General features: G+C 34.1%; 1 protein-coding gene across 4 annotated transcripts in view; it reads left to right on the top strand.

Annotated features, from left to right (window-relative positions):
- NSF (N-ethylmaleimide sensitive factor, vesicle fusing ATPase) overlaps nt 1-23,688 on the top strand; it is a 145,456-nt gene that overhangs the window by 88,483 nt on the left and 33,285 nt on the right. For all 4 annotated transcript variants that reach the window (XM_036899743.2, XM_036899739.2, XM_036899742.2 and 1 more), the window contains 6 exons: nt 5,101-5,266; nt 6,098-6,172; nt 6,334-6,521; nt 13,509-13,604; nt 15,881-16,037; nt 18,747-18,880. In XM_036899743.2, the coding sequence (XP_036755638.2) occupies nt 5,101-5,266; nt 6,098-6,172; nt 6,334-6,521; nt 13,509-13,604; nt 15,881-16,037; nt 18,747-18,880 (816 nt within the window). The remainder of the gene's footprint in view (nt 1-5,100; nt 5,267-6,097; nt 6,173-6,333; nt 6,522-13,508; nt 13,605-15,880; nt 16,038-18,746; nt 18,881-23,688) is intronic.

The following is a 23,688-nucleotide window of genomic DNA, read 5'->3' on the forward strand; positions in this document are numbered from 1 at the left end:
CTCTATAATACCTGCCCTTCAGTATCTGTCTACTTAGAAACCATATCAAGGAAATTTTGATGCACAGATGAAATAAAAGATGAGAGGACACTATCAAGTGTTCTTTTAGAAAAATAAGATGGCCTGGTTTCTCGTCACAAAATATGCACAATAAAGACTTTTTGTTGAATAAGTACTGGATGAAAGTGCCACATTTTTTTTGTCTTTAGAAATGTATTATTCATTTATTGTTGAGTTTGAGAAAATTTATGTAGGATACCCTCACCTGCAGGTACAGAGTATGAGATTTTACTTACAAATGATCAATTTCACCATCTTCATTACTCTTTGCATTCGTCTTCAGATTCATCCAATAGTTGTGAAATATCTTCCTCTGTCAATTTTCTTTTCTTTATCATTATGGCCACGGAACAAAAAAATCGGAATTCTCAAGTGTGTTCACTTAAAGGTAAAATCAGGCAGCAGAGATAGTGGGTGGTGTCTCCAGATTTCTTCTTATACCTTCTTGAAATATAATACTTCAGGCAATGCAGTAAGAAAACTGCAGGATGAAGTCATAGTGACATATATTTCACTGTTGCATCATTCTTCTAACCAAGTTCATCACTCTTCCATATTCTAATTATTTTACCTTTTTTTAGTATAGTTGGGAGTAATTGACGAGTAATGATGACATAATTTCTAGAATGTTGAATTAGCATAATATTTCTTAGATTTGTAAAAATATCCAGTGGACCCCATATGATAATTGCAAGATAGAATTAGTTTAATTCTATTTTTCTGAAATACACCTTTTTGTTCTATGGAAGACTTCTAAGAAAAAAAGTCATAAAATATCAATCTTTATAAATGGTTAAAATTGCTCAATAAAGAAACTTAAAAACTGAAATTTGTGTCTAATGGGCCCTGATGGGATACTGAGGATTAAACACTAGGTAAGGTTAAAATGCCCTGTAAAAAAACATAAAATCTGTTTTGATAGCTAACCCATAGCTGGCTGCATAGGTATCTTTGGTGCTGTTTTGAAACTTGCAGACAGATTAACTATGACACTATTAATGATAACACTGAGTTGGCAAAGAATTTCTAGGTAGGTAGTAATGATAGCCAGCCCTTTCAATTACACGTTCCTCAATCCTTTCTTCTGGAAATGGCTCGGTATACTCAGCTAATAACCCCATGGAAGGTATATGTGCGTTACAGAATAAAAAACTGCATCACCTTTGTGATTCTGGACAGTCCAGGCTGATAGAGATGAACACTTACATATAGGTCAAACCAGTTAAATATAGAACAGCCATTTCTGAAGGCTGTTGCCAGGGGCTCAACAGCATCGGCTATGTTCTATGAGGAGGACTTTGCAGATGGTAAGAAAGAGCTAGAAGCCAGCGAATTAAAGGTTGCATTGTGGAAATTTAAACTCTGGCAAAGGATTTATTGATGATTCAGTTATATTAATCCGTGAACATTAATCTTGACATGTTCTTCACCTGATTCCTAATTTATTGCAATAATAACTTGCCTTTATTTAAGTAACACACCTGTAAAAATTAATGTTATTGTACTGACTGCTTGGGGAAGGGACCTGCTGACAGGCCACAACATTAGTAAGGTTCTGAAAAGGTCAGAATTGTACTGAATTATGTTTAGGACAGATTGCTCCTGTGATTATTTAATCAAACACAGTGTTCTCATTGTTGCTTGCTTCCCTTCCTCAGAGATGATTTTTGACGTTGGACTGAGAAGGAAATCATGATTCCAGTGTCAATATAAAGTACACTGACAGCAAAATTCATACATAATACCAGCTTTTGTTCCATGCTGTATTTGCAGACAACTTTGAATAAAAATATAAAAACAATGTAGAATCTTACAGTTTTTCAGTCACAAAAAGGTGTGTCCTTATTTTGCACCGAAGATGGCAAGAATTAATCCCTCAATATGTAGAAGTGTTGGCAAAACTAAGGTTGTAGTTCCAATTCTTCATTCTCAGTCTTTTCTATAGATGGAAAGATGAATAGTTTATGGTGTTGAACTTTTTTTAAGTAGAAAGCTATCATTTATTATCAGACCTCTGTTCAGTAAATATGGTGATACTGAGAAATTAAGTTAGTTTTTTTTCAGATTTGACTTTAGTTTTTAAAACATTTGTGGAAGGAGAAAAAGTTGTAGGTAATGTTCAGAAAAAAAAACCTAGTTAAATTTTGGAAACTTTGATGAGCATATGACTGTCATCTTGCATGGGATTGCATTAAAGAATAAACAATACTCCAAATAGGAATAATAAAATTTAAGTATTATAAATTAACTTTTTTGTTTATTATTATTATGAGGTAAAATTGAGTTTTCTGGTATACAGTTTTATGAATTTTAGCACATGTAGTTTCATGTAACTACCACCAAAATCTAGATACAGAACATTTACATAACCCCTGAAGATTCCCTCATGCTGTCCATTTCTGGCCACTTTACAAGTAACTCCCGGTAGCTACTGATCTGTTTTCCATCCCTATGGTTTTGAGAATGTCATATATATGGGATCATAATATGTAACCTTTTGAGACTGGCTTCTTTCTTTTGGCATAGTGCCTTTGAGATTCATCCAAGTTGTTGCATGTGTCAAACATCCCTTTTTATTGTTTAGTGTTCCGTGGTATAGATGTACTACAGTTTATCTATTCCCAGTTTGGGCCAATTATGAGCAGAGTTGGGCCAGTTATGAACAAGGAGTGAAATTGCTGATCTAACAGTGTTTTATCTCTTTTTGACTAAAAAACAACCCTATATATATTCAGGTTTATTTTAGACCCAGTCTAATTTTCTTCAGGTCATTTTTGGAACTGTTTTTCTTCCTACTTCTGATGCAACATTACATCTTTTAGTTTTGTCATGTTTTCTTGATTCCCCTTTTCTTCACGTTGTCTTTATTTTATGCATCTTCTGGTATTGTAGCCCAGAATCTCTTGCTTTTATATCCCTCCAGCTTAATTGTACAATTCATCTTCTTACAGGATCTAGTTTACTACTAGACTCTATTGTTTGTAGATGACTTACAAATCTTTTTATCCTCTTTTGTGCAGGTGTGTGTATCTTATTCTATGGAGGACATTACTAATTAGATGTCCTATTAACACTTTAATAATACCATGGTAGAAACTTTTAAAAACTTCCCTTCACCTTTCCCTTCTGCAGCTTTATCATAACTGCCAGGTTATTTCTTATCTTTGCTATTGTTTCCCCCGTTCTCATGCAGACAGTAACCAAACCTAGGACTTGCTTTTTAGTCATCACCATTCCATCTCCAAAATTCTCTTACAGATTCTGTTTACCTCATTTATGTACCATTGTTTCTCACTGACCTTGTAACTGTGTGCTTCTTTTTCATGCTAAAGTCAAGATTAAGATAATTTTATGCAAAGAACATTCTGCTTTTGCATATCCTTTAGTGATCTTCCTGTTTCAATAGAAAGGCCTTCTTCTGGATTTTAGTCCCTGTACTATAATAACTTCCTCTCATGTGGGGTAAATTTTATTCTCCCTTCTATAAGGCCTAGATTGCCTGTGAGCCTTTTGTTCAGGCGGCCCTGTGTGCTTCTGAATTCTTATATGTTAGGCCCTTTCCTTCTCCTATATCTCTTTGCTCAGGGACAATTTCTCATACCCAAAAAGAAGTTTACCCATTAGTAAGGAGAACACAAAATGGTATTTGTAAATGGTATGATTGTCTGTCTAGAATTCAAGAGAATCAATTTTAAAAACTTAGGCATTATAAATAAGAGAATACTGTGTCCAGATATAAAATAAATATATGAAAATTAATATAGTTTCTTCATACTTATGTACTATTTCTGAAATATAAAGGAAAAAACTCATGTACAGTCACAACCAAAAAAATGCAAATAGAAATCTTTATGAAAGAATTTATATGACAAAAACTATACTTTGTTGGAAAATATAAGTGACTTGAATAATAGAGATATATCATTCTTCTTAAGAACTGCATATGCTATAATGATTTTAGTATTTGCTAAACTAGTTTAGAGATTTAATCTAATTTCAATCAAAATTGGATTTTTCATTTTTTACTTTTCTTTTTTGTATTTAATTGGTAGAGGTTGTTTTACCTGGTAGGATGATTTTCATGTTTATCTGGAAGTAAATACAGTTGAAAATGTCTAAGACACTTAGGAAAAAGAAGAGTAGTATGTGTAGGGAAAGAGCTTGCCCAACCCAGTACTATAGTGGTATAGACTGGTAATAATCTACCATACATAGAAATATAAAGCCTAACAGAAATGGCATTTCAATCAATGAAGAAGGGATTATTTATCAGTATTGGATCGGTTAGTTAATTATTTGAAGAAGAATTACTTGGATTCTTCTCTTGTACCATATATAAAAATAAAACTCCAGATAGATTAAAGAATTATATAGAAAGTAAAAATTATAAAGAGAAGAAAATGTAGGTGAACATCTCTCTGTAAGGGGGAGGATTTTAAGGATAAAAGTGGAAAACATAAAAATAACAATTATGTTGGCTATTTGAACAGTAAAAACAAATTTTTAAAAACCCTTCCATTTGTCAAAAATACCATAAATAAAAAGATGAATGGCAAACTGGGATAAGCTATTTATAACAAATATAGTAATATTATTATTATATAAAGAACTTAAAAAATAAATCAATAAGGAAAACTTAAATCCTAATAGAAAATGTGCAGAGGATATGAACAAATAATATGAGAGAAATTACCAATGGTAAAAAAAAATACAATTTAGAAAGTGCCAGCCTCGACAATAATTAGACAAATGCCAGTTATTTGACAAACTACTCACTTCTATAAGTATATAATGTATATTTTTGTTTTATTAAATGAACCTATTAAATATGAGGTTCTGGAATGTGTTTTCAGTTTGCAGAATTCTGATGCTGCAGTTCCAACACCTTTTGGAGGGCAGCAACCATGATTATACTTGCTGTATGTATTAGTCAAAATGAAATGAAGCCAATCTCGAAACAGTTGTTCTGCTTTTCTGATTAGTTTGGTTAATACATTCAAATTATGACCTTTAATATTCTGTAACTTCTTCCCTTACTAGCTTGGTGCTAATAGTGGTTTGCACATCATCATTTTTGATGAAATTGATGCCATCTGCAAGCAGAGAGGGAGCATGGCTGGTAGCACAGGAGTTCATGACACTGTCGTCAACCAATTGCTCTCCAAAATTGATGGGGTAGAGCAACTGAACAACATCTTAGTCATTGGTATGTTTGCTTAAAAAAAAAATACTATGATTTCAAAAACATTAGACACAGGTTCTGAATTAAGATCTGTGTAGTGTTGTAATTACACTGTTTTGCCAATGTTTGCAGATTCAAATCAAGTGGTATTGAAGAATTTGAGTATTTTAATGTCTGGTTTAATAGGACAAATAAAAGATGGGTTTTAGTGACTCATGGGTTTACACTTCAAGCTCACACATGAGAAGGGAAACACAGTGTAATGCAGTGGCCTTCAAACTGGGTCCTGCATACCTCCAACAGTCCTTAGAGGTGTTTTAGGTTCTGTGAGGGCCGGGGAGCGAGCTTCCAGTCATGCATCCCTATCATAACTTCTTCTTTTAATTGTTTTATGTACTGAGGTTATTCTTAAGACGACTTTGGGGGGCAGGGGAGAGAAACCCCTACTATTTATGAAAGTTAAAAAACATTGGCCTACAAAAACAGGAAGGGACTTGAGGGTCAGGCAGATCATGTTCACATTGCCCTGTCTCCCTTGGGTAGGATACTTATCCTCCCTGAACCTTAAGTTTTCTTTTTAAATAATTGAGGTTCTCATTATATTTATATTTCATTTACTAAAGCAAAGTCTCCAGGTATTTTCAATAGACCAGTTCAAGAACAAATGATATTTTTCTTATCATTTATTATGATTAGAAAATGATAATCTAATTTGGTTTTCTATTTGACTTTTATAATATGTCCTCTTAGTTTGTCAGGGAAATTATTATTCTTACATATACTTAAGGGACATTTTATCTTATTTTTGAACTCTGATAATTTGAATGTTGTTTCATTTTTAACATCTGTGCTCAGGAATGACCAACAGACCAGATCTGATAGATGAAGCTCTCCTTCGACCTGGAAGACTGGAAGTTAAAATGGAGATAGGTGAGCACTGTCACTGACTGGGAGAGCGGGTAGAGTTCATTAACAGGAGCAAAGTCAGAAAAGTTAGAAGTTTGTTAGAAAAGTTGTACATGATGAGAAGCAAATGTTTATATGCTTGAGTACCTATAAGAAAAAATATGTTTTATTTTCAATTTTAACAGGCTTACCAGATGAGAAGGGTCGACTACAAATCCTTCACATACACACAGCAAGAATGAGAGGACATCAGTTACTCTCTGCTGATGTAGACATTAAAGAACTGGCTGTAGAAACCAAGAATTTCAGCGGTGCTGAACTAGAGGGTCTTGTGCGAGCAGCACAATCCACTGCTATGAACAGACACATAAAGGTCAGTAAAATCAACTAACAGATTAGGAGTCTGCCGTCCTGTCAATACCATGTCACTATTCTTTCTCTTCCCTTTCAAGCTTATCACAGGCTACTATAATGATGACTTTTGACATGGAAGAAACATGGTAAAAGGAATAGGAATTGTCAACTGCTGAATCTTAAGAGTAGCAAAAAGAAAGATAATGGTAGCATCTGTTCCATGGTTACCATTAACCCCTCTGTCTTAGGTTGCCACCATTTGACACAAACGTGAAGATGAAGATTTTGAAGAATTTATTTTTTAATCTTTGTGCTGTGTGGAGTTGTTAGCAAGATTTTCTACATGCTAGAACTATGGCAGTAATTGAGCAAATAAACTGAATACCTGCTATTTTTGAAATAGTAAGTTGGAGATACAAAGATAATAAAGCATGATCTCTTCAAAGAATTTAGTCAGGCAAATGGACATATTTGCAAATTAGTACAATAATGTTATTGATACTATGGTAGAATATATATCGGGATACTTTTATTTTGGTAAAGTTTGGTAAATGAAGTGCTCTTGATCCTTTACCATCCCTTCTCCTCTTCAGGTTTTAGTTATCATCTGTAGGTAGGTACTCCCAGATTTATGTCTCATCTTTGGAAAGTATCTTTTAGCCACTTTCAGATTTATACTAAATACTTCCATCTGGATGATTTATCAGGCCCCAAATTTAATATTCCAAAACTAAATTTGCTGTCATTTTTTTAAACTACTTTCCTTCCTGTTTCTGTTTCCCTGTTTATCCCAATTTCTCAGGCTTAAAACTTCAAGATTATCTTTGATTCCTGCCACTCTCCTGTGTCCTATATTGAATTCCTTTTCAAATTTAGTCAGTTATATCTTGGCGGTGTATTTCAGTTTCTGCACACTTAATGTTTGATTAATCTTCTTGTTTTATATCATTCTGCCTCTCAGAAACATTCAGAATGAAGCATAGACTTCTTAGCCTGGTCTTTTAGCTCCTCTAGATCTGACCCTAAACTGGCTCTCCCAGATGTGTTCCCAATTATTCGCCATACACTTTAGTGAAACGGGAATAATCACAGGTCTTCAGACATTAATTCATTTTTTCACTTATCTACTTTTTTTTTTGCCTCATTAAGAGTCTTTACCTTCTATGTTTACTTATCTTTTCAGTACGTGGTTCATATGTCACCACTTTCTTCAACCTTTTCTGATTCTTCCTTTCAATAATGATTTATTAGCTTCCTTCTTGATATAGTAATGTATCATTTATGATACCTTCAGTTGAGTTTGGTTCAAAATAGATTTATTCCTCACCTACTATATGCCAGACCTTGTGCTCAGAGTTAATGATACAACTGAAAAGAAGTAAACTGCCTACCATTGAGCAGCTCACAGTTTAATCCTCCACAGGCAGTAATAGAAAGTACATGCAAGGTAAGAAAATGAAATGATGTCAAGTGTGGTCAACTTGTGGGGTGAGGGATGCTTCACAGAGGAATTTCTGGGTGGATGTGTCTCTTAATGGGGTAGGGCGTTTTAGGTAGAAGGAACAACATACAGAAAGGAACAGAGACACAAAATAGCATGGTGTGTTAGGGTAATCCAGTATTGCTTCAGCATGAAAAGTAGGGGAGGAGAGGTAGAGAGAGACATTGTGGGGAATAAGTCAGGAGACTAAAGCAGGAGATGAAGCACAAAGAGCCTTTTATACTGTGCTAAGGAGTAGGGACTTTTTTTCTACCAGTAGTGCAAGCTATTGAAGAGTTTTAAGAATAGTAGTGGCATAGTGTTAAAACATAAGCTCACTCGGGCAGCTGCGTCGAGTGAAGTATTTAGGGGAGTGGAGTTGGCAACACAAGTTGAGGGGAACTTTTATAACAATTCTTGGAAGAAATAATAAAAACCTGAACAATTAGGCTGAGTATGTTCTAGTTATTTGGGCACATCCTTTAATGGTTCTAAACCAAGGGTCAGCAAACTATGGCCCATGAGCCATATCCAGGTAACCATCAGTTTTTATAAATAGTTTTTTTCAGAACACAACCATACCCATTCATTTATGTATTATCTATGTCTGCTTTCATGCCACAACAGCATAGTTGAGTATTTGCAACAGAGATTGCATGGCCCATAAAGCCTAAGATATTTACTGTCTGGTTCTTTACAGAAAATGCTTGTCAGCCCCTGTTCTAGACTTTAAGCCCATCTCTTATTCAGTCTGAATCTCCCATAGTACCCCCAATAGGTTTATATATTTGAGAACATGGCAGGCATTTAGTAAATATTTTTAAAATTAGTAAACTTACATATGTATTCTGAATCAAGCTCTATCAATTAAGTCATACTTTTCTACATAATGGAGGTGACTTTGTTCTACCTCAAGAATGCCAGAGGTCTGGATAGTGTGGGAATGTAGTATAATGGATTCATTCATTGATTCATCCTTTCTTGCTATAAGAAATGTCTTCATAAGGAGTGATCAGGACTTCAGGAAAAATTGTGAAAATGATGTGAAAATTGTTCCCCACCGTATGATGTTTCATCTCACACCACATCCGTGCTTCTTGATACAATTCACAATAACTAGTTTACTAGTTATCAGATTTTTCATACACATTGGCAGCTGGTTTTCTATTTAGTCATTTGTCATTTTTACCACAATAATCCTATCCCAAAATGTCACTCTAAGCCATTTTCTTAGTAAGAAACATGCTTTCTTCTACTTCATCTATATGTGCTGTATCTACACAGGAGACAATGAGGAATGGTGGAAAGCTCACAGATTTCATAGTCATGGTTGTTGTGCATTACAATTCTTACACTTTTTTGTTTCTGTCAAGGGAAAATACCTATCTCAGGTTTTGGTACAAATGAAATCAATATATATAAATATTAGTTATTTCCATTTTTGTTACTGGCTGATGAGAGAGAATACTATATATATCCTTTTTAATATCTGAGTTTCTGATTTTTGTTGATTATTTGCAGTTACAGTTTTTTAATTGTACAGCTAAAATGTTAGTTACCACTGTACGAATATATTATCCTTCAGATTTGCAAGTAAGAAATAGTACAAATAGTTGACATCCTTTCTTTCAGTTTTCTCATGTGGTTACTTTTAAACTTTAGGTAATTATAATCTTTTGATCTTTTAATCAATTCCTTTTATACCAAACAGCTTTTAATTTTTTACAGTATCTATGGAATGTCTAATGCAAGAGACTATGTTGGCACTTTGAGGTGCTTAACACATTTATTTCCAAACAAGAATCCTCCTCAGCTGAACAGAAGGCATACAGTTTTAGTATATTCTCATAGCTGTAGATGTTCACAGCTTTACTAATAGTGACTGATGAATAAGTAACTTGAAATTTATGATCTAAAGTTGGTATAGAACTTCAGAACATCCACAACATTCAACTGTTTGTTCTGATGTTCTTTCTTTGTGTTATAAAAAATCCATTATTAGTGTTATTTTGCTCCATTTCAAAAGATTTAGCCTTAAAGTCAGATGGACTAAGCTAAACAAGTCTTCCTTGTTAAAGTGTTTTTTTTCAGAAACAAGTGGAGAATCCAGTCATAAACAGCTGAGGTTCATGTCATTTGTACTTGAATCCGTCTTTGTGGTCAACTAAAATTTATGTGACATTTGGTTGTTTTTATCTTGAAAGAATTTCTACTTCAGTAGAGAAGATTCATAACCCAGTTTCTTCTGCTGTACTCTGTAGTGAGGAAATAGAGGGCACACACACATACATACACACTTTACAACTGAATCAAAGATGTGATTTATGTTTGCAGAATTTTGATAGAAATTATTTATTTTCTGTAAACTTTTGATAAATTAGGGTCATTCTACCCTTAATTTAAGAGGAATGATAAAAACTTTGAAAGGTCAGATTTAAAAGGTTATGAAACTTAAGGGTGACCACTTGATATTTGCTGGTGTTGAAATACAAGTTTATTAGTTTCTGCAGGTATAAGCTGAAAGATGCTGCCTCTTCTGTATTGATTAGCTGTTATAAATAAAATACAGGAAAAAAATCACACTAATTCAGACAAGTGAGAGGTTTTCTGAATGAGTAAAATTTCAGATTTATAAAATTTTTAAAAATAAGATTATACTAGTTTTTATAAAATAGTAAAAGTTAGCTAAGAAAAGTCCTTAGAAAACTTATTTTACTGAATAGGTAAGAATAATTTACATTTGGAATATTGATTGTTTATAATTTAGGTAACTTCTAAAATTCCTGGAGTACCTAAAAACATCTTATTCAAAAGTAACTCTCTGCCAGCCATCTTAATTCACTTTTAATTCATTGGGTGAGTCCTTTCTAAATAGTAAAAAGACAAATTTTACACCTGTTTCAGTCCTGGAATCTATTACATTTTTTGGCAAATGCCGAAAGATAGCATTTTCCCTTCATATGTTATATGATGGATTAAGAATTAAGTTTCACTGTAAAAGGAAATCAAAATATAAAACATTGTAGTAAAAGAGGAAGTCATTTAAAATGAGGCTGGTAGCTTCATTGGGATTTTAATATGATTCTGTCAGAGCTCACTTCTTCACTGTTACCTGAGAGCTTACATTTTGTAGAGCCTCTTTAGATGTGTCAAAAAGTTTTAATCTGAGTTTAAAACCTTTATAAAAGATTACTTAGGAAGGAAATCCTATATCTATGCTTAATTAAATTACACTTGTCCCTAATTTAGGCTTGCATAAGGATAAAATGAGCTAATGGATATGATAAAATGAGATAATGTATATAAAAATATTTTATAAACTATTAAAGCACTATAGAGATTTATATATTATTACCTGAGCACCACAATTCTTTCATAGATAAGTTTATTTACTGTTCACCATTTCTCTTTTCTTTAACTGAAAAATGTCAAATATATGATTAATATTTATTGAGTGCCTAATATGTGCCAATGAAAACCCTAATAATTTAAATGCTAATTAATTCTCTTTATTTAAGTAGAATATTTGTCTATTTAAATGTCACTTGTTACTTTCCTTTTAAAAATCTAGAAGTCATACATGAATACCTTATCTTTATAGAAAACTCAAGGATGCCAACATACATAGACAATATTGAGAAAGGCCGTCTCTAACACCCCTTCTCTTTCCCTCTGCAGAGGTAGCCAGCATTTGGATTATATCTTTGTAGTCTTGTTTCCTTTACGTTTACATTTATATACATGTATGCTTTTTTGTTTTTTTTAAAAAGCAAATATTAATAGAATTGTACTGCAATTTATATTTTTCACTTGATAATATGTCTTGGATAGATTATCCTGTCAGTATATATATGTACATCTTCATTATTTTGGACAAATTTACAGTATTCTAGAATATTACAATATAATTTAAAATGTAAGATTCATGAGGGCAGGGACCTTGTCTGTTTTATATACTGCTATGTCTCCAGTACCTCAAACAGTAGGTATACAGGACTTTTTTGAAAATGCGTATAATGCTATCCCTGTGCCTCCATATGTACATATGAGAATCCTTTGCTAGCCAGGGTAGATAGCCAGATGTATTTTTGAAGACATAGTGTTGCCAGTGAGAGGTTTCATGCCAGTTTTATTCTGGTTCCCTTGCAGGTAACCTATTTTTGTCTCTCAAAAAGTTCTAGGACTTGCTTTTCACCTTTGGTGCTTGTAGTTCACAACAGTGTGTCTAGATAGGTGTAGGTTTCTTTTCATTTATCCTGATCAACACTCATTAAACCCTTTGAACTGCAAAGACACATTTTTCTTCAGCTATGAAATATTTATTTTTTTCTTTTATTGTTTTTTCTCTATCATTATTTTTTCTCCTTCTGAGACTCCTCTTAGATCCATGTTAAAATTTCTGGATATCTCTTCTGTGCTTTTTAACATTTCTCTCTTACTTTCTGTCATTTCATGGGCTTGGCACAGGAAGGGACATAAATGTGTTCTGTTTACCATCTTGATTCAGTGTTCTGATACAGTTCTCTTTTTATTCCAGAAGACTGACTTTTAAAAAATGTCTGTCATTTTGTCCCAGCTGTCTGTTCCTAAAAGAACATGCATGACTCATATTTTATTATAATCAATGGAAGGTTGATATTGCTCAACATACTTTTGTTTTACAGTCAGATTTTTTTGAAGATAACTTTTTAAAAATCCATAGTACCATTTAAAAAGTTAGACTCACTCGCCTTGTGCTATTGGGAGTGAGCCCAGTCACATTAAAAAATGTGTTGGTATCTCAATCACTCATCACGTCCAGGCAGCTCCAAGTGCTGATAAAGGCCTTGATGTTCTCCAGATGTCTGTTCTGTGTTAGCTCCAGGTGCAGTAAGCAGAATATTTGGAGCTGGCTCACCTAGATTCTCAAGCACAAAGTATGAGTACAAACTAAAGTTGTATGTAGATCCTTGGTCTCCTAGAACAATGGTTCACAAACCGAGTTGAGCATCAGAATCACCTCTGGCACTTTATAAAAATATAAATGCCTGGACCCTCTGCTTAACCTATCAAATCAAAATCCTGAAGCAGGTGGGGCTGGGTGTCCATGTATCTTTAAAGGCTCCAGGGGTTATTCTGAAATGCTGCCAAGGACAGTAACCACTGTTCTTAGAGACCCTCTGTATATGTTTTCTCCTTCTTGAAATGTATTTGAAATGTCCAGTGTTCTTTGGTACAGATGTGACACAACTTACTCAACTGGTTCCCTTTTGGTGGACTTCTAATTTGCTTCCAGTCTTCTGCTATTACAAATTACTTTAGTAGATACCCTGGTACATATAACTTAGCACTCATTTGTTAATATATTTTTTGGGATAAATTCCTAGAACTGGAATTGCTCAGGCAAAGGGTATATATGTTTGTGGATTTAAGAGAGGTGTTTTTTGTCTGTGAAAATATGCTTTTAAAATCCTTAGGTATTATATCTTAGGCTGGAAATATTCTTAAATCTTGCAAGTCCTTACATTTGTTTTCATTTCTGACTAGGCCAGTACTAAAGTGGAAGTGGACATGGAGAAAGCAGAAAGCCTACAGGTGACAAGGGGAGACTTCCTTGCTTCTTTGGAGAATGATATCAAACCAGTGAGTATGAATATTCAGTGATATATAAGCCAAAACTAATAATAATTCAGGAGAAAAATAAGTACCATTTTACTCAGTATTATAGAAGCATATATGAATTTATCATATGTAATTTTTTAAAAATTAGAAAATCTCAGTACTGGAAGTATCCATAAGAGAAACATGTATACATTAAATCTGATGGCTGGTTAACTGACCGATACTTTCTGAATATTTCTCCTGATAGGAAGCTCACCATCTTATAAGGCAGACAGTCAATTTTGAGACTTTGTAATTATTAGTTTTTACTTTATATTGAGCTAGAATTAGTTTTCTCTTTGATTCTTACGCAGTGTGAAGCTACTATGGAAACCTGAATTCAGTCTATCCTCCATATGTCAGTTATTATGATATTTAAAATTAACTCTGATATCCTCCTCTCTCTCTCTCTACCTTTCCCAACCTCTTCAAGGCATCCTTTTTTCTTGTCAATGCCTCTAGTTCCTCTAACTGCTATAGTTTCTGACACTATTAACCTTCCTAGGTGCCCTTTAAAAAAAGCTGTCAATTTTCTTTAAATGTACTCAAAACTCAACAGTTGCAATTGGAACTTTAGAATACACTATGATGCCATTAATCCATTTTCCTATAAAACAACCACTGATGTTTAAGTTAACCATTCTTTGGAGTCCTCTGTTATATCTCCTTTAAAGAAAATCAGTTTGTTTTAGCCCTGCCTACATTTTTATGACTATTGTGACTTTTAAATATAAAATAAGACTTTCACAATTACTGAGCAATAGAAATGGTTTTATCTTTTGCTGTTGTCATTTATGATATTTACCAAAAATATTAGAGCCCAGCTTAACTGATCTATCCCAAGATTTTTTTAATGACAAATAATTTGGCTATGAAGAAGGGAAAACTAAGATAAATAACCTAAGTAAGTAGTAACTTACATTTATTTATTCTAAGAGTCTGGAGGATAAAACAAAAAAATGAAGTGACAGGATAAGTAAGGAAGATTCATACATATTGTATAGCCTGGGAAGGTCACTGTTTGCTGTTCAGGTATCTTAAAGCTGCTTGGAGTGTATACTTAGAATAGTTAAAGCCAGTCACTCTATATATTTCCTATAACAGCCTTTCAATCAGTACTTACTAAGCTCTTCCTTTATAACTTTTTACAGGGCCACTAAATTTACCACATCCAGACAGGCGATGAGGACTTAACCTCTGTACTCAGGATAGTGCATTCAGGGGCAAAGAGTGATCTGAAAAAATGATTCCGTGGCAAAGTAGTAGCGTAATAAAACTGCTATATATTGTTTAGAGACAGTATTACAAAGAACAACTCTCTGGGGGTACAAGTTCTAAGGGACTATTTAAATTATTCCATACATACAAGTAATGAAAAATGGACTTTTTGAGGGATGTGATAAGTTTTTAAAAGTTGAAATTCTCAATATCTATTACCTTTACATGACACTGGGTTATGTTTTCCTACTCTTTAATTCTCCTGTTAACCTGAAAATGCAATTCACTTAAGTAACTTAAGTACCAAAATAATTGACTGGTTTTGGCAGCTGGTTTGGTAGGAGTTAACAATTGAGATTAGAAGCTGAAAATGAAGAGGATGTGATTTAAGCTCCAATATGTAGTGAGCACAGATAAAATTATTATATATAGTAATTGTTTTTATTTCCTTTTCCTAACCCTTCAATTTTTCATTACAGCTGCTCATTTCTACCTCATTCTAAATCTTACATTTACGCATATATGTTTACCTTGGTGCCATGTAATTTATATCCCCTCCCACCAAGCTGATGCCATCTTCTCTTTACCATTTCATTTCCCACTTTAATCCATGATGCCTATAGCCAGTGTTAGGAGAGTATCTTTGTCTGCTGAGCCAACAATTTCTAATTTCTAATCCATAATCTCCTTTTCTCTTTGTTCTTAACAGAAGGGTACAGCCCCTGTACTCCTTACAGAAGCAAGGACATTGGAATATACCCTTTCTCGGGGACTATGAGGACTTGGGCTCTGATAGAATCTGAGCCTAGAATAGTTTTATTCCATTAAGTCACCCAAAACAGCTCCCCCCACCCCCACTGTTTAATGAGAAATTATAAAACAGTTTTGTTTTTGCTTTCCAGGCTTTTTACATTAATATGGGGTATTGCTCAATACTTTTAGTGAGTGGGGAATGGGGATTATTACCTTTTATGCTTTTAAATATTTTAGTTTTTAATACTAATGCTCAAAATGCTTTTAACTATCCATTTCCTCCATAGGCTTTTGGCACAAATCAAGAGGATTATGCAAGTTACATTATGAATGGTATCATCAAATGGGGTGATCCAGTTACTCGAGTTCTAGAAGATGGGGAGCTGCTGGTTCAGCAGACTAAAAACAGTGACCGCACACCATTGGTTAGCGTCCTTTTGGAAGGTGAGAAGGAATGATGAGATGGCACTGAAATTTAAAAAAAAAAAAAGTTTTTACAAAACCATTTAGCACATTCCAGAAAGATGAATTATTTTCAGCTCTAAACCCGCCCATGATCTGAAAATAGTAATCCTGTCTGTATACCAATATTGTGTACAACTCCTCTTGGGATAGAATGCAGCTAATTTTCTTAACAGAATTGTATCTAAGTGTCTATGTTACTTAATAGACTATATAATAGTACATAGTACTAAATTTTCACTGAGTACCTACAATGTTTTAGGCATTGAACTAGTTGTTGAGGATACAAAGACATTCACAGAATTTAGTCTGGTCATAAAAAAAGATGCATCAACAAATTCCTAAATACAATACATATATATAAAGGTGTGTGTGAATACAGATCATTTTGCCTGAGGGTAGTCCAGGAAAGCTAGAGGTGGTGTTTAATGTAGACTTTGAAGAAGAATCAGTTAGGATTTTCCCAAGTAGACAAAAATGGGAAGGACAATCTATTCACCAGTTACTTATTTATGCTTATGATTAGTACAACAGAAAAGTTCAGTGAGTTCATGTGACAGGAAAATCGAACTACTTCAAAAGGTCTGGGGGTAAGGGTTCTTCAAGAGAAACAAGCGAAGACCTGAAGGATGAGAAGAAGCTGGCCAGACAAAGTAGATGGAGGTGTTCTAGGTAAAGCGTTCAGCATGTGAAAAAGTCCTGTACAGGAAGGAGATGGAAACTGAAGAGAGATTGGTTAGACATGAGACTGAAGTAGACAGGAGTCAGTTCATGTAAAGCCTAGACCATGTTAAAGATTTAGAGTCTATCTGACAGCAATGGGAAGCCTATGTAGGGTTTTAGGCAGTGACATGATCAGATTTGTATTTTCAGAACATACTGACTACTTTCTGGTAGAGAATGGATTGGCAAAAAAAAGGTATAGGAAAGACCAGTGGTTAGAAGCAGGTGCGCTAGTCTTGATGAGAACTGATTGTGGCCTGAAGTAACAAAATAGTAGTAGAGATAGAGGTACATAGACTAATTGAGAAATATTTAGGAGGTAGAATAGAAGAATAGAAGAGGCTTTATTATTATTGCAACTGAGTAATCATTAATCACAATTAAGGTAACATAATTTTGAATTCTTACTACTTCCAGTCACTTTACCAGCTCTTTACACATATTATTTCCTTTATACCCACTTCAATCCTGTGAGGGTGGATGCTGCTGTTACCCCAATTTTGTTGATGGGGAAGCTGAAGCTTAGAAATATTAAGTAACTAGATAGAATATGGAGAGAGGTATCAAACATGATCCCCAGGTTTCTAGTATATATGGCCTGGTAAATAGTGCTGTTTGCTAAGATTAGGAACCTCGTGGAGGAGCAGACCTCAGGAAGAAAGATCATGGGTTCAGTTTTGGACGTGTTGAGTTTGAGGTTCCTTTAGGATAATTGAGTTGGGAATGCTGAGTATCCCTGGATATGTGGGTTTGTTGCTCAGAAGGGAGGTATGGCTGGTAATACACATTCATGAGTTATCAATATATAGGCTGTTGTTGAATCTATGGAGTGGGTGAAATCACATACAGAAAGGGTATAGGTTGAGAAGAAAAGGAAACCTAGAGGACTAAGTAGAGCAGGAAGAATTGACTAATGAGGCTGAGCAAGAGTAACCAGAGAGGTAAGAGGAGGAAAAGAGAATGTGCTATCATAGAAGCCAAGAAAAATGTTTAAAGAAAGAGGAGAATTATCAGTTGTTACCAAATATTCCTAAGGGGCCAACAGATAGTGTCTGTTGGATGTGGTGGTATGGAGGTCATTGATGACCTTGATGGGAGCCTGTCCCATGTAATAGGAATGGACACCATTGGGTTTGTTAGAGGACAGATGCAAGGTGAAGAATGAAAGCAACAAGCATAGATGATTATTTAGGGAAGTCCCATTTTGAAAGGAGAAGAAAAAGTAGTGTTAAGGGGCTTGAAATCCAGAAAGAGTTTTTGTTTTGTTTATTAAACTATCAGGTAGACTAGAGCATGTTTAAATGCTGTTGGAAAGGCTTCAAGGAAGAGGAAGAAATAGAACATATAGGGAAGAAGGTGCAGTCAATAATGTCAGGTTCCTGAGAAGATGGGAAGGAAGGATTGGTTGGTTTATGGAGTGAAGAGGGACACATCTCTGTTACATAGATGGGAGAAGATGTCTAAATACATATAAGTTTGTAGATTTGGTTGCCTTTATGAGAAGGCCTAAGTCTTTAGAATTCTAGCTTTTTAAGTCACATTTGCTTCTATTAAGGCAGCTTTTCCCTGCCCATAATTTCATTTCCTAAGAAGATTGTATTTTTGTGTTAGTCAATAGATTTGAAAGAACTAATAACATAAATACTGATATGCACTTGAATGCATTCTTTTTTTTTTGGAAACAAAACCCTTGCATTTTATATATTTAGCAAAAAGTTTGCAAGAATAGGCTGTGTGAGAAAGAAAGAAGGAATGTGTTTCATCATACCTTTGAGAAATGCTAATCAGTTCATAAAGTTTAGTTGCTAATAAATAAGAGAAAACACGTCTGCCCTGAAATTGTGTCAGAAAATGTTAATGAGCAACTAGTTGAGACCTCAGTACATTGTGGATAAAAGTTTAAACTTGTTTTATTCCCCTTTGCTTAGGTTGGCTTTTTTCCCCTGACTAGCTCATATCTTTATGCAGGCCCTCCTCATAGTGGGAAGACTGCTTTAGCTGCAAAGATTGCAGAGGAATCCAACTTCCCCTTCATCAAGATCTGTTCTCCTGATAAGATGATTGGCTTTTCTGAGACAGCCAAGTGTCAGGCCATGAAGAAGGTATCAAGATTTTTACTTTCATTTTAATTTCCTATCCGAGATGTGTATGTCTGTGTGTGTGTGTGTGTGTGTGTATACACAAGTACATATATATCTATCTTTGTACATGTATATATGTAAAAGCCATAGCGACTATGTTCTTAAGTGGAATTAAATTATCAGCAGAATTTGGGAGGGAACAACGACGTTTTAGATATATTTAACTTTGTGATACATTTTTATTACTATAATAAAAATGTATCACAAAGTTAAGTTATGTTTTGTTTAATACTTACAACAATTAATTTTCATTTCTTAAGTTTGTATCAATTGAGTGAAAGAGTAGAGTGGAGCAAATTCATTTAGAATATATATTTTTTAATTTAAATGTATAAACTGTTTGGGGTCACTTAAGTTGACTGTATAGTTTTGGAAAGAACAGAGGTTTATCATCAGATAGATTTCTTAAAACTCGTACAAAGGATGGTGGTGTATTAGGTAATAGTCAGAGTCTGCTTGGCAATTCAGTGCCATCCTCATCCTTCTTCCTGTCTCCAAATGCAACGTGTCACCTTCTTAATATGGCTGCTTTGAACCGTCAGTGAACATTAGAACAACAGAATAGAATCCCAGAGCTGAAACGACTCTAGATCATCTGACCATGGCTCTACATTCAAGCAAGTGCCATGAAAAGTATCTAAGACATTTGGTGGCTGCTTTTTAAAAAACAAAAACAACAACAAAAATCAATAATGAAGACTTCATGGCTGTTTCCTCTCACTTGCGATTGTTTCCATTGATATTCTGATTTTGTGTACTCCCAGTGCAGAAATTATTTTTTATATTCACCTGAAGTATTTCTTTTTACTTATATCCTTTTTTTCCTGCTTGATCTTTTGTAAATAAGAACTGACTGTAAGTTGAAGAGATGTGAGAAAATCAGAATCAGGGAAAAAGAGTCTTGAGAATTGGAATGCTACTGAATAAAGATAGCTCAGGTGTTCTTTTACTTGCTTTATAAAGATGTAGGGTAGAATTACTTCAGTTTTTCTTCAGGGAAGAGACTGAAGAGGAAAAATATATTTGAAAAGAAGTAGACTCCAAAAAAATATAAGCTTGAGAAGTTAGTCTCTTGTTTGTGCAGGTGGCAGAAAACTGTAGGGTGCTTGAAATGGATGGAGGAGACAGAGGTTGGAACAGGATCCCCAGTCCTCTAGACTGAAATGTCAAGATAGATACTGTGTATAAAGACCTTTGCAATTGAGTATGGAAGAGAGGGAAATGTTACCAGACACAAAAAGAACTTAAATGTCATAGTTTATTCTGTGTCTGAGGTGCAACTACTAGTGTCTGTTCTTTCCAGGAAAATCTGGGCAGAATCACCAGGACCATGTATTGTAGGTTGGGGTTGCTTTTCTCAGATTGCTTTTCTTTTTTCCCCTCTAAAGGGAACCCTTATATGACTTCTGGTGAAAATATAAGTAATAGCCCTTGGAGTCTGTGGCCATTGAATATAACACTTAATGGAACAGCTTATTCTATTTGTTTCCCTAGCTTCATCTATTCCTTGTACTTGCTCAGAAGCCATCGCCTCCTGGGCAGATGGTAAATTACTCCATTGCTCTTCACCAGCTGCCAGCTTCTACCTCAGATGTACTCTGAGATGTGGGTGGATGGTCCTGCTTTTTCTATAAAGTTTTTAAAAAGTACTTTAGGCTCCTGCAGATCAAAGCTACTTTGTAAGTGTAAGATATTATCTTTTTTATTATTTTAATCTCTTGCAAATTGACTTGAGGGGGGAAGGTAGTGTGTAATGACTTTAGAGGCTTAAATGGTTAAATTAATGGCTTAATAACTTAGGATTAATCTTTAAATTGCTGAAGCCTTTCAAGGTAGAGTTTTAGATGAGTAGAAGGAATATAAAAATAAGTGTGTATACAAGCTTATTCAAAATTGTTTTGATTCATGATTCACTGTATCATCCATGCATCCTTAAAGTTACAAAAATTATGCCAGCATCAGCAGTATAATAAATTCAGATGAGACTTTTGGTTTTCCTTGGGGAAAAATATTATTCCCTGTAACTAACGTACACAACAGAGAAAAGAATGAAGCATAGGTGTCTTAGAAATATATTAGGAATATTGCAAAATCTTTCCCTGCAAATAGTTTTCACATTGTTGCCTAATGATAGGTTGACAAAAGCCTAAGGGCTCAAACCAGTCTAAAGATGCTAAGTCTTCCAGGTTGCTTTTGAAAATGAAATATAAATGCCATTCCTTAGTAGTTCTAGTCTACCTCCCACCAATGTTGTCTTCTCCTCATTTTAAGTGTGAGGATAGGAAGATGTTTATTTTTTTTTTTTTGGAGCACAGATAATTTATAACTTATTATCATTCGGCAGAGGACATTTCTTTCCTTCCTTTAAAATTGAAATATACTTGATACACAATATTATGTTAGTTTCAGGTGTACAACATAGTGATTTGACATTTATATACATTACAGAATGCTCACCATGATAAGTATAGTTATCTCACCAAACCAAGTTATTACAGTTTAATTGAGTACGTTCCCTATGTTGTACTTTGCATCCCTGTGACTAATTTATTCTATAACTGGAAGTTTGTACCTCTTAATCCCCTTTCACCTATTTCAACTGTTCCCCTCCTCACCCCCTTCCTCTCTGGCAACCATCAGTTTATTCTCTGTATCTATGAGTCTGTTTCCATTTTGTTTGTACTTTTGTTTTTTAGATTCTACATATAAGTCAAATCATATGGTTCTTGTCTTTCTCTGTCTTACTTATTTCACTTAGCACAATACCCTCTAGGTCCACCTATTTTGTTGCAAATGGCAAGATTTCATTCTTCTATAGCTGAGTAATATTCCATTGTATACATACCACATCCTTATCCATTCATCAATCATTAGGCACTTTGGCTGCTTCCATATCTTGGCTATTATAAATAATGCTGCAATGAACATACATATGCATTTATCTTTTCCAATTAGTGGTTTCATTTTTATTTTGAGTAAATACTGAGTAGAATTGCTCAATTATATATTGGTATTCCTATTTTTAACATTTTGTTAAAATGTTACCATCAACAGTGTAGGAGGGTTCCTTTTTCTCCATAGCTTTACCAGCACTTGTTATTTCTTGTCTTTTGGATAGTGGCCATTCTGACTGGTGTGAGGTGATAACTCATTGTGGTTTTGCTTTGCATTTCCCTGATGATTAGTGATGTGGAGCATCTTTTCATGCGCCTGTTGGCCATCTGTATATATTCTTTGGAAAAATGTCTGTTCAGGTCTTCTGTACATTTTTTAATTGGATTGTTTGCTTTTTTTGGTTTTGAGTTGTATGAATTCTTTGTATAGGCATTTCTTTCCTTTTAAATGATTCCCTTCCCCACTCCCCCAAAAATGTAGCCTTTCCTAATTAAAAAATAATTTAGAAAATGCAGAAAAGAACATAGAAGAAAAGAAAAAAGACTCTGTATTTGTCCTTTGGTTTCTTCTCTACTCAGACATACATGCACACACATAATGTATGGGGGATCACATTTGGACAAACTGTTTTAAACCTGCTTTTTTCACTTAATATATTACAACCTCTTTTCAATATCATTAAATATATCTTAATATTATGTTAAACTAATAGCTGTATAATATCCATTTAAACTTTCCTTTTTGTTGAACATTTAGGTGGTTACACAATCATAAATTATACTATGTAGAACTACCAAACTAAGGAAATTACCACCCCCATTTTCTTACTAGATTTTTCTTAGACTAACATCATGTTTTACTGACAGAGAACTTGGGCTTAACTTTTAAACAGATTGGAATTTGAAATCCCAGCTCCACCACACTTATCAGCTCTCATAGTCACTTAACCTATAAGCTCCTGTTTTCTTATCTATAAAATGAAAATATTTTTAATAGCTGCCTCATAGGGTTATTATGAGAATTAAATGAAATGGTCATTTATGTAAAGTATTACACAATGTCTTGGAATATAATATGTGTTCAATAAAGTGCAGTGGTTATCTTTTCTTATCATTATTATTGCACATACATTTCTGGTTATTTCCTTAGGGTAAATTCTCAGAATTAAGATTGCTAAGGTAAAGATATTAATATTTTAAAGATTTTTAAAATAAATATTGCTACCAAAACTCTTACATAAAAATACTAGTGATGTGTAAAGCCCACCTCTTCAGACAGTTGTACCAATTTACACTGGCAGCCCCATCATATGAGATTGTCAGTGTCCTTGGGCTTTACCTCATAGTTGATGTTATTAAAATATTTTTTGCCAGTTTGATAGGTAAAAGATTGGCATTTAATTATTTCTTCAGCTATATTTTAATGACTAAATACTTAATTTTACAGATTTCCTAAAATGTTTTCCAATGGCAATAGTTTCTGAAACTCAGAAATATTATAACACATTAATTTTTATTGAAAAAGAGGTGATCTGATTAGTTAATTCATAGAATATTTTCATATGTCATTACTTAAACCAAGAGGTAAGAATATTTGTCAGTAGAGAGGGCCATTAGTTTGCTTTAATGAGACTCTAAGATTTAATTCTAATTAAGTCACTGCTCCTTGTTCACATATGGGTGGTGCTAAAATATATGAGGTAGTTTATTCTCAATTAATTAAAAATTTACCTTGTACTTCTCCTAATTTGCTTACTAAATTCTTTCTCCATAGATAAACTCCCCAACATTACCAAAGCCTGCATGAGGTAGTATTCTCACATTCTGTGGGAGGTGGTACCATATGTTCCATTAAGATATTTTCAGTATTCACAG

Source organism: Manis pentadactyla, chromosome 4 (assembly GCF_030020395.1).
Source record: "Manis pentadactyla isolate mManPen7 chromosome 4, mManPen7.hap1, whole genome shotgun sequence".
NCBI classification, from domain to species: domain Eukaryota; kingdom Metazoa; phylum Chordata; class Mammalia; order Pholidota; family Manidae; genus Manis; species Manis pentadactyla.